Source organism: Wolffia australiana, chromosome 8, assembly GCF_029677425.1.
Source record: "Wolffia australiana isolate 7733 chromosome 8, ASM2967742v1".
Lineage (NCBI taxonomy): Eukaryota > Viridiplantae > Streptophyta > Magnoliopsida > Alismatales > Araceae > Wolffia > Wolffia australiana.
The window spans coordinates 2,003,536-2,018,969 of NC_135842.1; the positions used below are offsets into that span (position 1 = coordinate 2,003,536).

Here is a 15,434-nt window from a genome sequence, read left to right on the forward strand (position 1 = left end):
AGATAAGTGAGAACATAATTACTAATTTTATTGTATTACATGCCTTTATATAAGCCCAAACATATTTTCCAAATAGAAATATCTATGTAGGATAAATATGACATTGATATGAAAGTTAGGGTTATGGACAGGAAGACCTAGTGGACCTTATATGATCCTCATAGTTTCTAACATTGTAGGGATGATAAGTGGATTAAAACTTTTGATTCATCCAATTTAATGGACGGTGGCAGCCCTTTTTCTTTAAGGATGTGATGGAAATATATTTGGCCTGCAAGTCAATCACATATCACATAGCTCCTTTAAAATTCATTAATGAAGTATATTCATTATTATACTTGTGTGATGCTTATGATGAAGTTCATGAATACCTTATCCAACTTAGTAAATAATGATGAGATCATACTATGGAGATCATTAGTCCTTAATCAGGTTTTTAAAATATTCTTATGGGAAAGATACTTGGTTGTGACACTGGAGTATCATCATAGAATAGCATTATCTAGTCATGTATTATCATCTTGTAGTCATTAACGTGGATACACTAATAGATGTTGGTTCTCTTTAGAGGAAAGAATTCACAAAATCAATCTATATGTAATAAGGTTGATTTGACATTGTAGCTTTGTAACTTTTACTTAGACCTGAGACATCAAAGATGAGTTGTGGATAAACAGTTGTATTTTTACCATAAACTACAAGTTCTTATTCATGGAATTCTAAATCATTTCCCCCAGATGAAATAATAAGTTCATAAAGTTGATTGAGCAGTCAAGATGGGATGTTCATCCTAAGTATAAGATGATACAACTCAAGGAAGACAATGGGATCAAGTACGTGGCTAAAGTGGTGGAATAACATAGAAGAGTTCTAACGAGGATGATCACATGGAGTTTGATATTCAACCATACCCTACGCCACCTTTGGAGAGTTAAGCAGAGGAGAGACTATACTTACACAGTAACCAACAAAAATAAGGTTCCATGAGAGGGTAACTACACTTCTTTGTATCTTCAAGGACATGACATGTAGCTTGGCACACCACTGATAACACCCTAAATTTGGTATTTATTTCAAGCAATCAGCACAATTTAATGCATTTAAAGAGTTTAGAATGTATTTACATGTAATTAATGTTTCCAAATGATTTCCGATTTTTCCCCAATTTTTTGTTAATTCTATAAATTTTTTCGGATTTATTTAAGCTTGCAATAATTATTTTTAAATGAAAACGGCAGGTCTAAAATTTAATTTTGAGGTTAATTAGTGTGGGGATGAATTAGTAAATTTTCTAGAATTTTCTAGAAATTTCTAGTATTTTTATAATTTTATTTGATTTTTTGGGATTTATTTGAGGAAGAAATGAATTTTTAAAGAGCCAAAGGATATATTTGTAAGTCGAAAACAAGTTTTAAAGTAATTTGTGAACTTCCAAGGGCTTTTCATAAATTCGTGTTGCAATTATACCCCTAAAAACAACTCTCGATCGTTTCGGAAGGGGCATATATCCAATTATGAAAAAATTTCAGGGATTTAACTGAAAATTGCGTTGGTATTTTTGTGATTTCAGGAAAAATTTGGAGGAGAGAGAGTGCGGAAGGGCACGAACACAAATACTTTTGGGCAGCGTCCAACGAAAATTTCACATTTTAAAAAGGGCTTTTATGCAAAATATCCAGGCGATTTTTTCGGGCGTCGACATGGCAACATCTCAGCCGTTGGATGAGAATCCAACAGTGCTTGATGATGGACGCCATCGGGAGGTAAGTTCACTGCCCGCGTGGTGCATATAATGCACGCTCACGGGCAGTGATGTGGCGTTTTGCAATTCGTTAGCTCTGGGAAAAAACGCACACTTGAGGGCGTTTCAAAATGTACAACGTCCGTTTCCTTTGATTTTTTTCTTTGTTTTTATTTTCGCCAGGGGGTACGTGGCGCAACAAGAACAAATCCGCCACTTGAAGTTCAAAAATTGTCAGCCAATGAGAAGACGACACATCATTGCATGTTTTAAAAGAAAACAAATAAATAAATGGATTTAAATCCAATGGTTAAAATTGGTTTAAATTCATTTATTCATAACTTTTGATCCTGAAGTCCAATTGAGATGATTGTTTTATGGATTTTCTTTTCTTGAATCCTCTTTCTATATGTATGGTTAGATCATTCAGATCAAGCATACATTGATAGATAAAAATTAATTACGAAATGGGGGTAAAATGGTCATTTTCACCATGTAACCTAAATATAAAAGATGAATTTTGAGAGGAGGAGCTCATTTTGGATGGAGCTCTATCACAGTTGCAAGACAGAGAGGAGCTCCAGCTTGGATCAACCTATTTGGTACTTTTTTTATTCTTTGTATTTTAACGTTTAGTGTATGTTGGATGATGCTTTAGTTAAATTTCTTCTTCGTTCTTCTTGATCTTGGTCTGAACTTCTAAATCGCTAGGCTTGAGCAATTTATACAATCCCTTACTGATACTGAGAGGAGAGATTGAGATATTTACCTAGCGATTCCAAGTGAAAATTAAAAAAACTAAAAAAAAAACTTCAACTTTTTTAGGAGATTAAGTTTCCCTTTTATTATCTAATACTGTAGTTATTTCTGAATTGTCAAACCTACAAAACCAACCAAACCAAATCAAAATTTACCTCTCAACCTCTCTAATTGATTATTTTGATCCTTTAGATTGGATCAAATAATTCAATTTAGAGCCCATATTTCTTCTATTCCTCTCATCTCTTCTACCCCCCTTTCTAAATTCATCATCTAATTATGGTGGTTTGATCTTTATTGAAGATCAAAGTAACTCTAATTAGGCCCAAATTACTCAAGCAGATCATCAATTGGAGTCCTTACTAGCTTCCCTTGGATGATACATTTTCTTATCACTGTCCATCTTAAGTTAAGGTTTTATAAATTTTATTGTATAAGCCAAAATTGACAACGACAAGGGGTTAAATTCTTGCAAAATTTACGCCTATTTTTGGATTATCACCCACCAATTGAAAACTCAACCTATCAATTGGGTGAAAACTTTACATAATGAATATATCTGTACGACGATATAGATAATTATTTTAGAATATTAATAAAGGCTATTTGGCAAATAAAGTCAGTTACTTGACTAATATATCAGCTTATAGGGTCACATGGAAATAATATTTTTTACAAGAAAAGATATGCTTAAAGTTTATAGGTTTTGATACCAATTATTGATAAGTATAAGTAGGAGAAATTCCTAGATTAAATAAACCTAAGCCTGAACTGTTCTTGTGCACATCCTTCTTCTCCCTTCTGCCTTTGGCTCCGCTCCACTTCCGATGGGACCAAAAACTATGACAATGATGAGGGATTGATAACAGGGATTCTCAAGATGAAGGAGTGTATTCGACATGCCGGTGATCATGTGGATATGACTATAGATTGGAAACTTGAATAGCTCAACAAGTCTCACTCGAGGAACTAAGAAATCCCAAATCTAATCCACACGAAGGTGATTCAAACATAGAATTAAAGAGAGCCATTATGATTCCATTTCAGGTATTCCATGACATGAATCATTTAAGTTTTACTTCAATGAGGGCCCTAGAAACTAATATGATGGGCATATTTTATATCAACAACACAATATAAATCAAGTAGCTCATAAATCAATTGTTTGGATGGGTTGAACATTTATAAATATCCAGCAAGCATGCAGTTAAATCATGATGGAAATGGCAAAAAAGAAGATAATACTAGTAACATTAAACCACACAATGGAGCTGCCATGCAATGCAGGAAGTATGCTGCAGGGGTATAGGAAAGCCTACGAAACATGCAAACTAGGGTATGCATGCATTGCATATGCCCACACACTATTGCCATGCAGCATGCGACATGGGTAAGAGTGGCCATAATTAATACGTGGGCGTCACGCATAATGCATGCAATGCTTGACAGGTCGACGAGCAGGGCACACACAATATAAAAGCTGTGTGGGAAACTTGTAGGTGAGCCATAGGCAGTACACATGTGACATGCATCCGATGCAAAATGAAGAATGCCAAAATTCATATCTTACCTAAAATATCCTTTCACCATAGATTGGTTGTTATAAAACATTTGGAGGAAAGAAAAAATAAACAGTCCTCAAGAGGCAGGAAAGAATTTGAGAAAAAGAAGTAAAACCTCAAAAATAGAATAAGTCTCTATCCTTCTTTCTTGCATGGTGGGATCACATCTGCAGGTGCTTCCACCAATAGGAGAAGGTTGCATTTTATGGAGCAATGGCATGTTCCCCCACCAAGTACCCGTATCGATTTCTGGGACAAAAATTGAAACAAGTCATGATAATGGATACCAACAATTCACCAAAAGCTATAAACTAGTATGTGCCATCTCTTAGAAATGGTCTGATCATGATTGTTTGGCAGTTGTGCAGTTGTTATGCGGTGGGATTTGAATATTTGAAATACCCTTTGCCCAACCCCTAGAGAATACGTCCTGTCCTAAGCACAAGGCCACAGATGGAGCGAATGGGTGGTTTTGATCAGTTATATAATAAAAATTAAGAAAAATATGCACATGAGTAATGTGTATAAGTAAGTACTTTGAGGTCGTGAGTTTAAAACCTGTGTTATAAATATTTTTTGACATTAAATTTAGTAAATTAAGGTCATCATCGAGTACTTCCACACGAGCATCTGCACGGACTAGGGTCGTGTGTTGGGGGCGGTTTGGGGCCTCAGACAGTTCAGATTTATGCCCCACATTGGCCCCGGTAGGAAATTCACACACTTGGGGATAATTTATGAACTACACTAATGACTTGCGTGGATGGCGTTTCAACTGAGATTTTATGTCATAGTATGCTTGACTGTCAGTCGCTACTACCAGATCTGAGCCTGTCTCATTGAAGATTTTTTGAAGGAGGCCCAGTTTCCAGAAATGGGCCATATGATCAAACTGGGCTGTGCCTATGAAATTATTGCACCTCATACAGGCCCACTTAAGAGATGGTAGTTGGCCAGAGCTGGGTCTATCTTATTGATACTTGCTCGTTTTAAAGATGATCACGTTTGGCCTTGTCCATTTAATTATTAGACCCCTTGCCATGCCACTTGCTAGAAGGTAAACGCATAGATCTGGGTCTCTCTTAAGAGCCGGACAGATCTCTTAGATTGGATCTGGGAAGAGAAGTTGCAGGGAAGCTGAGGAAGAGAACGATGGCTGAGGAGAAAGTTGTGGTGAAGCACGTTCTCCTGGCAAAATTCAAAGACGATGTATCTCCCAAGACGATCGAGGAGCTGATTCGCGGATACGCTAATCTTGTCTCTCTGATCGAGCCGATGAAAGCGTTCCAATGGTTAGCAGATTCAATTCTTGCTTGATTTTTGCTCATACCGGGGGATTCTTTTCTCAGAATCTTGTCAATTTTTGTTTGATTCAATTCGCGACTCTTGTCCTTTGAGACGAGCGTATCTCGCCAATCTTTTCCTTTACACGCATCAGTTCTCTGGTGATTAAAATATGCATTTACTCCAGAGATTGTATAAGCAACGCGTGAAATAATCATTCCATGCTTTTATTGCAAGGCCATTCCTCGAGGTTATCGGAATTCCATTCGGTCTAATTTGAACAGAAAACAACATAATATACATTCGAGAAATCATCTTGTAAAAGTACGTGAATATTTCAAATTTCCATCATCTGCTGCCATGAATAGACCGGGCTTCCAGATTTTCAGCTGCTCTACAAAGATTCGCTTCAATGATATCATACGGCAGAGCAAGAAAATCTTAGAGCAGTGACTCCCTTTGATCAGTTAATTAAAAAAAAAACTTGCGCAAGTGTAGGGGGACCGACGTGAGCACAGAGAACCTTCACCAGGGTTTCACCCACATCTTCGAGTCTACCTTCGAGAGTGTGGAAGGCGTTGCTGAGTACGTCGCCCACCCCGCCCACGTCGACTTCGCCGGTATATTCCTCTCCGCCCTCGACAAGGTCATCGTCTTCGACTACAAGCCCTCTTCTCTCCCTTAACTCTCTCTGTACTGTGATCTCCTGACCCTTAAACTCTCATCAAAGAACTTTCTCTCCATCTCTCTCTCTCTCTCTCTCTCTACTGTACTCCTGAACCAGGAACTCTCATAAAGGAGTTCTATCTCTCCCTCTCTCGAGTGTTGTTTCCTGACTCTCAAGCTTCCTCGAAAACACTCTCAATGTATCTCTCTCCCTCTACTGTGGTCTCCATGCATTGTAATTTGTATTGAAAGAACTATTTCATGAAGGAGAAGTTTATCCAAATGAGTCTGGGGGAAGAGGAAAGAAAACAAGTACTGATAAATCATAATTTCTGTGCGTTTTTAAATTATTCTACAATATTTCATATAGACAGTGTTAGAATATACCTGCAAATCATATAGACAGGGGTCAATGGTAGTAATTTAGTATTCCACTGCAAAACTTCATGATAGTGTTTTAATTCTATTGCTTTTCGATGATGATTGACTATTTTCGTCCTTGCTTTGACCTCTCCTTCCAAAACAAGTAATAGAGTGGAAAAGACAGGGTTTGACGAATTGACAAGTATGTAAGAAAACAAACGTGGTCTAAGCTGACAACAAACTATACTTTGCCCGACAGAGTATTTGGTCTAAACTACAACCACACAAAACATGGCCACGGTTCTCTCCCACGAACACAGGATCAAGTTTCTATCAGAGACTGTAACTGTTCAAGGAAGCAGGCCAGGACAGAAGATAGTCATCCTCCGTGAACGTGCACCCCGGCCGGCTAGTCAAAGGAGGAAGATGACTGAGAGCAGAAGAGTTAAACCCGAACTGCGGCTCGCCCATCTCCGGTGCAGCGAGAAGACTCTCCCCGCCGTTGAACATCCCGTCCTGCTCGCCGGTAAAATACACCGCGGGCGGAGCGCCGCCGAGCGGCGCGGCGGAGGCGACGGCGGTCTGGTGCAGGATAATCTGCGTCTGCAGGAACTTCACGTAGTGTATAGCTTCTTCGAGCATGGACACCGTGTCCATCTTGCTGCCGCCGGGCACGAGACTTTGAAGGATTTTGAACCGGTGGCTTATACGGTGGCGCCGCTCCCTCGCCGCCACGCTCTGCGGGTCCGTAGAGAGCTTCACGGCGGAGGTACGCTTCTTCGGCTTCCCTCTCAAGCTCGCCGAAGAGTCTACATCTCCCTCTCCAGAGTAGTGGATGTAATCCTCGGAGAGTTGTCGATATCCGTAGCTCGCCATTGATGGAGTCGAAGATTAGCTTAAACTAATGTGCCGTGGGAGGAAATTGTGTGTAAGCTGGCCCTTCTTATAGAGAGGGAAAGAGTAGAGATTTAGAGAGAGGGGGGCACGTGCGGCCTCGCCTGCCCTAAAACCTAAGAGATTGATTGATCTTTTTCCTCTCAAGTCTTATTAGGCGATAGAATTCCGTACCCTAGCCATGAATGAGGGCGGAGATAGATATGTAGAGAGAGAGAGAGGGGAATGAAGAGGATGCAAGCGGTTCTGAGATGTCATAGCAAAGTACAGAATAAGGACAGAGACAGAAATAGATGAGAGAGTGGTCAAGAAAAGCACTGCATCGGTCGCTTTGACATGGCCCTTAGCTTTCTGTAGGAGCAGTAACCTGCTCTACCAGATATCACCTCGACCCGTGTAGCTCTCTCCTATCTCTCTCTTCTCTCTCTGTTTATCCCTGACGCTTGAATGAAAAGACCAGTCTGAGCCGATCGTTTATCTGGTGCGTCGATCCAGGCAACCGAGTTTATTTCTTGAGTTTACCCAAATCGGGATATTAGTGCCAGAATAGACAGGTAGAGAGAGAGAGTGAGAGAAAGATAGAAAGAGAGAGAACGTGAGAGCGAGAGAGAAAAGGAGATTGAGAGAGTGAGAGAAAAGGAGATTGAGAGAGTGAGAGAAAAAGAAGAGAGTACGAGAGAGAGTGAGGAAAGAGTGAGAAAAGAGAGTGAGAGAGCGAGAGTGAGAGAGAGCGAGAGTGAGAGAGAGCGAGAGTGAGAGTGAGAGAGAGAGCGAGTGAGAGAGAGAGAGAGAGAGTGAGAAAAGAGAGTGAGAGAGAGAGAGAGAGTGAGAAAAGAGAGTGAGAGAGAGAGCGAGAGAGAGAGTGAGAAAAGAGAGTGAGAGAGAAACTGAGAGGGAGAGAGAGAGAGAGAGAGTGAGAGAGAAGGTAAGAGAGAGGGAGAGCGTTAGAGGTCAATCGAGACTGGACAGACCGCTGTGTAAAAGAGTGCATCTTGATGCTCACTGCTTTGCCTCCGAGTTTCGAAATTTCACAAGTTATGGAAACTTACGAGGTTGAAGTTTCATGGGGAATCCCGTTTGGGCATAATTAGGGTTTGGGCAAGACGACGACTAGGGTTCCAGCGACTACTGGATGGCAGCTAGAGTTCTGGAAGGATGACATCATCTGGCCATAGACGAGCTCAGGTTCCAGCGTAGCTTCACGGAAACGAGAGTCACGGAACCGCCGAGGAGTACGAAAGCTTCGCCGTTACACAGTCAACCTACGAAGCCTCTCCTCTTCGGCTCACAGCCTATCAGGACTTGACGATTCGAGACGGAATGTGATAAAACAAATTCCCAGATCTTACATCAAGTTATCGATCTGAAATATCGAAAGTCTCGAATGTTTTTTAATTTCGACTTTTAAGAAGTTTTCTTCGACGGGTTCATCTGTTGCCCCCTTCCTGAATTTACGGCCTGCAAACTCCGATAGCGTGTTCTCTACTTCGGATTTGGTCTTCTGTTATTCATCTCTTCGACTGTAGCAGTTTCTCTGACCTTCTTTCTCGGTCTATCTTTCTACAGATATCTCTCCCTTCCGCTGGTATCTTTCTGTCCGATCTATCTATAGCTAAATCCTGTCATCTTATGCACTACTTGCAACTCTCCTCTATCTACGTCCATTTCGTTTGTCTTTCGTAAAATTTCCTCTTTGTAGATAAATCGTAGTTCATCGTTCTCGACGTCAAGCGAAGTGTTCATCTTCCCATTCTCTACCTCTATCTGACTGTACTGCAACCGTCATCTCTCTGTCTCTCTTTCTTCCTGTACTTTGCATAGTTTTTATTGGGTGAGATGAACAGTTAGATCTGGAGACAGCTAAACTACAAGTCTACAAGCAGTGGCTGTTGACGGCGAAAGAGATTTCTCGTTTGACAAAAATTATCTATTACTGATGCAAGTGCGAAGTTTTCTGATGGAAGTAAAGAGCAGGTAGAAGTATAGGAAAACTGGTGGGGGGGAGACCGAGAGAGATTTAAACGTCACCTCGTTAAAAAGTTCCTCGAACCGAAGGACCTCGAAAGAGAGGAAGAGATAATGAGAGAGAGAGAAAGAAAGATTATGAGAGAGAGATGTGGTTGTAGAAGTGCGAGAGAGATCAACTCTCCCTAAACCAATGAAAATGTAGTATTATGGAGAGACACAGAGAGATATCAAGTCTACGTGAACTCACGAAAATTTAAGCATCAAGAGAGAGAGAGAGAGGTATCAACTGTTAGAACCCATGAACAGATTGATATCACTTCTCTCTCGCGCCGTCTCTTATTTCAGGCGAGAGAGAGATAGATAGATAGAAAGATAAACGGTAGATAGTTAGATAGATAGATAAATAGATGACAGATAGATTGATAGTTGGAGACAGATGGATAAACAGATGATAGATAGATAGATAAACAGATGATAGACAGATTGATAGTTGGAGACAGATGGATAAACAGATGATAGATAAATGGGTAGACACATAGATAAAGAGATGATACGTAGATAGGTACGTAGATAGATAAAGAGATGATATATACGTAGATATATAGATGGATAGATAAATAGATGATATATACGTAGATAGATAGATTGATAAATAAAGAGATGATACATTGATAGATAAACATATGCGTGGACAGATAGATAAATGGTAGATAGATAGATAAAGAGATGATAGATACGTAGATAGATAGTTGGATAGATAAAGAGATGATAGATAGATAAACATATACATAGACAGACAGATAGATAGATAGATAGATAGGCAAAGAGATAATAAATACATAGATAGATGGATCAATAAAGAAATGAAAGATACATAAAGAGATGATAGATACATAGAGCAATATATGATAGATAGATAGAAAGATAGATGAAGAGACGATAGATGCATAGATAAATAGATAGATAAATCGATGATATATATATCAAGATATGATAGATAGATAAATAGATAAATAGATAGATAAAGAGACGATAGATACATAGATAGATAGCGAGATTATAGATAGACAGATAGATAGCGAGATGATAGATAGATAGATAGATAGATAGATAGATAGATAGATGGATAGATAGATAGATGCATGGAGAGAGACGTACGTAGATAGACAGAGATATATATAATATTTATAGAGAGAGAAGTCGATGCTACTTGATCGAGGCGAGAGATAAGGAGAGGAATAGAGTCGTCAAGCTGCCAAGCGACTCACACGTGTGGGTGGGAGGAACAAACGGACATGGACGGGCCACCGTCGCTCAGGTGGTGGCGCCGCCCTTCCTCGGCAATTATTGGAAGCTGATCCGCCGCCCTGTCACATTTGCCAAGACATTAGCCTTCAAACATATTTCTCCTCTGTCCCCCTCTTTAACCCTTTACTTGCAGAAACCCTGCACACACAGTATAGATTCTCTCCTCGCCCATTTCTCTGTCACACCTCATCAAGCACTAAGCAGATCTCGCGGATCCCTTCCTTTTTCTCGGACGGCGCCCTACTAAGCTACTAAAATATTTCTTCTAACAGTGTCCGGCTGCCTTAAACTCGCTGTTCTCGCTATTCTCTTCGTTTCATGTTCCATTTTTCTGTCGGAGATGGGATAAGAGGAACTCTCTTTCGTTCACTTAACAAAACCAGAAGAATAACAAGCGATTTGCCATGATAAGGACAGTAATCACCATTCAAATTAAGAGCATTGTGATAGACAGATGGGGGACTGGTACAGCGCAGCTCGCAATATTTCATCATTGTATATTAATGAAAGTGATTATAATCGATAATACACTTTCAAAGATTTGGCACGTGATTATCTAGTAGTTTTTCGGGCTTTGAAAAGACAGAAAATCCACTCGATTCAATTGGTTGAAATAATTTTTGCTGTTCTTAGCTATAATAACATATAAATGTGAGATCATAAATGCACGAGAAAAGGGTATGTATAGTGCACTCTCGAAGTTTTGCACTAATGATAATCAAACGGCTTTTCTTTTTAAGAGAGGAAAGCAGCTTGATGTAAATTAGTTGAAAGCATTTTACTTTTCTTTGCTATAAAAACAATTTGATTCTCATACACGCTTTGCGTTTATGAGCATCAAATTGTTTTTTTAATTTTTATTTTTAAAGATTAGACTCGCTTGATGTGAGTGCACGAGAAAAGGGTAACAAAAAGTTTATGGAGAATCAATAAAAAGCGCAGGCAATAGCTCATAGTTTGTTCATACGAATTAAAGACGAAGCAACACAATCGACAATACCAAATGAAGTAAATGATGAAACAACAAGCAAGTACCGTTTCAGGCGACCGTAAACGAAAGTTTCTTTGATATTTGACGTAATTTGACGGTCTTCTTTTGGCCACGGCGGCTCCCCGGTAATCTCGGCGGTCAAATCAAGAGTCGTTTCCAAAGGGGAGTACACGTGCCACGGACGCGGCAGGTGGCGCTCTCCGTGTCACACCTTCACTCTCCGGGCCTATTCAGCGGCGTGGTTTGACGAAGACAACTCGACGCTTCTCCGGTCATGGCGGAGAATCGCCCGCCGCCTTGGGCACCCAGAAAAGACGCCGATTTTAGAAGCCCGAGGTCAATTTACGCGATATTCAATAGCTCTTTAGTCGGTGATCGTGTTGACCTCTGTCAAATTTGGGGTGAAGCAATGATCACTAATGCGAAAAACGAGATCATCTGGATCTTGTTTCTCTATTTCTCCTTCGTCGTCTTCTTCTTCTTCGATCTCTATGTTTCTCTACCATTTTTATGTCTATCTTTTTCTCTATCTCTCTCTCTTGCTCTCTCTCCTTCTGTGTACCTCTATCTTTCTTTCTTTTTTTGACTCTCTTTTCCCCCTTACTATCTATGTCTACTTCTTTATTTCGCTCTCGTTATCTATGTCTTCGCCTGCTTCTATCTTTCTCTCTTTTTCTCTCTCTCATTATCTTTGTGCATGTCTCCTATTCTATGTCAACCTCTATCTTTCTGTCTTATTATCTATGTCTATATCTCATTTCTATCTATCTCCTCTTTTTTTACTGTCTGCCTCTATCCTCGTCTCTTTTTCGATGCCTATCTCTATCTCTCTCTCTTTTCTGTATATCTCTTTCTCTCTCTCTTTCTCTATGTCCAAGTCTTATTCTCTCGTACCTCTTTTTCTATGTCCACCTCTATTTGTTTCTCTCCTTCCGATGTCTATCTCCATCGTTTCCTATGTCGACCTCTATCTTTCTCTTTATTTCTCTGTCCATCTCTATCTTTCTCTTTCTTTTTCTGTTTAACTTTTTCTCGGTGTCTTTCTCGTGTACTTTATAAAGCTGAGGCCGTAGGTGCATTGTTTCTGTTAAAAAGTCTTCCATTCTAAGCCGTATATTCAATGCTACTAATTCTGTCTCTAAACCAAAGAAAAGCTCGATGCTGTCCTTGATAAGCCATATATTTAAGGAATTCGATGAATGCTATCCCCATCTACTTATTGTTCATTATAAGTATTCATCCACCTGTATAGTGTTTTTGTCATTTTGTACAAATATTCCCTTTTCATATTGTAGCTCATCAAAACTGTCCCTCGATTAGGCATTTATGCAAGGAATTCGTCGAATTTTTTCCTTAGCAAAATATTTGTTCATTCGAAAGTATCCATTCTACTACCTTATGCATTTATTAATTTGGTGTCGCAATATGATTGTTTCGGAGAAGCCATCTACGAAGAAAAAAGTCTTTATCTTACTTTATCTAAATATATGTACATTCCAATTATACCTTCTTTCTAAGGTATGATGAAATGTGGTACAACTTATGAAGTTGTCCTGGGAAGCCATTTATCAAAAAAATACGTATCATTGTCTTCCTATCCGTATAATATACACGTTCTTTCCAAATATCCATCAATCTATGTTTACATTAATGTCTATCCATTTCTTTTCGAAAAGCCAGCACATGAAACCTAGACGTCCAATTCTCTCCACGTACATATCTTTTTAATATCTATATATTTTCCACCCCGTGGTGTCTCGCATGACCTCAAATTATCAAATGAATACGGCTAATATTTTTTTCATTCCATGACTTCATCAGCATCGTTTCGCTCATTAAATTGTCCATGATAAACCGCATATGAAAAGGAATACGCGTCCTACTCCCCCTATGAACATATTCGTTCATTCCATGAATCGATCTACCGTTCTGCGCTAATTCTATATTCAATATATTCGCGGAAGCGATCTTCGTCCATACTGACACTTGAATACTTGTTTTCTTTCTAAAAGATGGCATCTATAAAACGAATGCATGAAGAGCTTATATAAATCCGCTACAATCCGATCAAAACTTTGCATGACCCTCTTGCGACAAGTGTAAAAGCTTCATCCTCCTGGCATCGCCACGTAGCACCGGCGAGAGAAGAACAATCAAGTATAAAGAAAACAACTTCATCGATGAAACAAAACCATCACCCATCTTTCTACCGTGAGATGGACACGTTCAGGCTAGTCTCGCCGGCGTTCCACGACGGGCAACGGATCCCTCGCAAGTACACCGGCGAACTGCACGACCTGTCGCCGCCGCTGGAGTTCTACGGCGTGCCGGGCGGCGCGGCGAGCCTGGCTCTGGTCGTGGAAGACGTGGACGCGCCCACGCCGGAGAGCCGGCTCGTGCCGTGGACCCACTGGGTCGTCGTCAACATCGCGCCAGCGGCTAAGGGCTTTGCCGAGGGCTTTTCCGGAAGGACCGAGCATGGCGACAGAGACCACGACGGCGCTGTTGAAGGCCTCAACGACTGGAAACAGCCCGGCTGGCGTGGCCCCAAGGCCCCCACCTCCGGCCACCGCTACCGCTTTCGTCTCTTCGCCCTTGATTGCGTTCTTCATCTCGGACACAAGGTAATGAACTGAGATGTTTACGGTTCGTCGCGCTAAGGATATCGACCTTTGTTGATGATTTACAATTTTAGATGATGGACGTTTGACGTTGGTTTTCGCTTAATTTTGATTTCGACATCGACGGCAACGATGACGGTATTATCTTCGTCTGGGATTCCTAGTTTAGGAGTCGGCACGTTATCTGACTTTTTAACGTGGTGGATATCGATCCTCGCTGACGAATTTTGGATAAGTTAACAGTTGAGTTGAGGGGCCTTCATTGGCGTTAACATTTCTCATAGTCAACCTTTTTTTAAGGTAAATTTGGATTAGAAATCAACAACAGCGTCAAAGGCATTAACCCCACTATCCTGATGATGATAGCGAGTATTTTTTTTATCATGGGACGTTTGATGATGATGGTCTTGTTGATGTTTTCATCGTCATCTGGACATTTCGACCCTAAATTACCCTAACCCTAGCGTTATTCTACTGGGCAGGTGACCAAGGACAAGCTGCTCGATGCCATTGACGGGCATGTGATTGCAGAGGCAGACCTCACGGGTATCTTCTGAGCCGAGCTAGATAATCAGCTTTTAAACTTGTACACATTGCACATATGCATGGAGATAACTGGATCTCTGTAGAATTCTCCGTTCAACCAAGCTTTAGTTTGGGTTATCCAATCCTTTCAGTACACGTCTTCGATTACTAAATGATCCTCATTTAACTGCTTGCACTGCAAAGAGAAGTGATGGATAAAGCAGTTCCTCTCTTTCTCTAATCTCCCTCTGAGTCTCTCTTGTCTCCTCTGTTCTCCGTGTAATCAACGAGGAGAGAGTTTTTTTTCCAACAGGTGGTATCAGAGTTTATTTTTTCTGATGCATACCAAAGTTTATATGCGGAAACTTATACGAGGAAGAGTTGTTAAGGTAGTGGAGGCATTCAAAGCTCATGGACTCGTCTCTCTCGGTGTCGTTTACATCCTATCAAAGGTATCAAAGGTCAATTATGCATTGTGGACCTATCAGATTGAGGTTCTTCTAGGATCTCGTAAGCTACTAGATCCTCTTGAAGGAGAGGGTACATCGAATGGGAGTCCATCTGGATTAGGAACTTTTATCGTAGATCATGCAAAGAAGACACAAGTTAGATAGAAATTTGAAAACTTTAAGATGAGTAACAAAGAAATGGTGACAAACTTTGTAGGTAAAGTCTCCGGCATTGTCCCCCAGTTATAATGCTTGGCAAAAATGTTGTTTTAGACAGTTATAATCCTCGTAAGCTATTCAGGG

General features: G+C 40.3%; 3 protein-coding genes across 3 annotated transcripts; 2 read left to right on the forward strand and 1 right to left on the reverse strand.

Annotated features, from left to right (window-relative positions):
- Nucleotides 1–5,107: 5,107 nt before the first annotated feature.
- On the forward strand, nt 5,108–6,295 carry HS1 (heat stable protein 1). The gene is made up of 2 exons (XM_078579897.1): nt 5,108–5,354; nt 5,845–6,295. Exons 1-2 carry the CDS (start codon nt 5,215–5,217, stop codon nt 6,029–6,031), a joined length of 327 nt encoding a protein of 108 aa, XP_078436023.1. The 5' UTR covers nt 5,108–5,214; the 3' UTR covers nt 6,032–6,295.
- A 287-nt stretch (nt 6,296–6,582) lies between these two features.
- Nucleotides 6,583–7,705, reverse strand: LOC144706830 (transcription factor bHLH140-like protein). The gene has a single exon (XM_078579896.1). The coding sequence runs from the start codon at nt 7,249–7,251 to the stop codon at nt 6,709–6,711; it is 543 nt and encodes a 180-aa protein (XP_078436022.1). The 5' UTR covers nt 7,252–7,705; the 3' UTR covers nt 6,583–6,708.
- Nucleotides 7,706–11,674: 3,969 nt separating this feature from the next.
- Nucleotides 11,675–14,916, forward strand: LOC144706751 (PEBP (phosphatidylethanolamine-binding protein) family protein). The gene is made up of 3 exons (XM_078579765.1): nt 11,675–11,872; nt 13,549–14,160; nt 14,640–14,916. Exons 2-3 carry the CDS (start codon nt 13,717–13,719, stop codon nt 14,712–14,714), a joined length of 519 nt encoding a protein of 172 aa, XP_078435891.1. The 5' UTR covers nt 11,675–11,872; nt 13,549–13,716; the 3' UTR covers nt 14,715–14,916.
- The last annotated feature ends 518 nt before the right edge of the window (nt 14,917–15,434 follow it).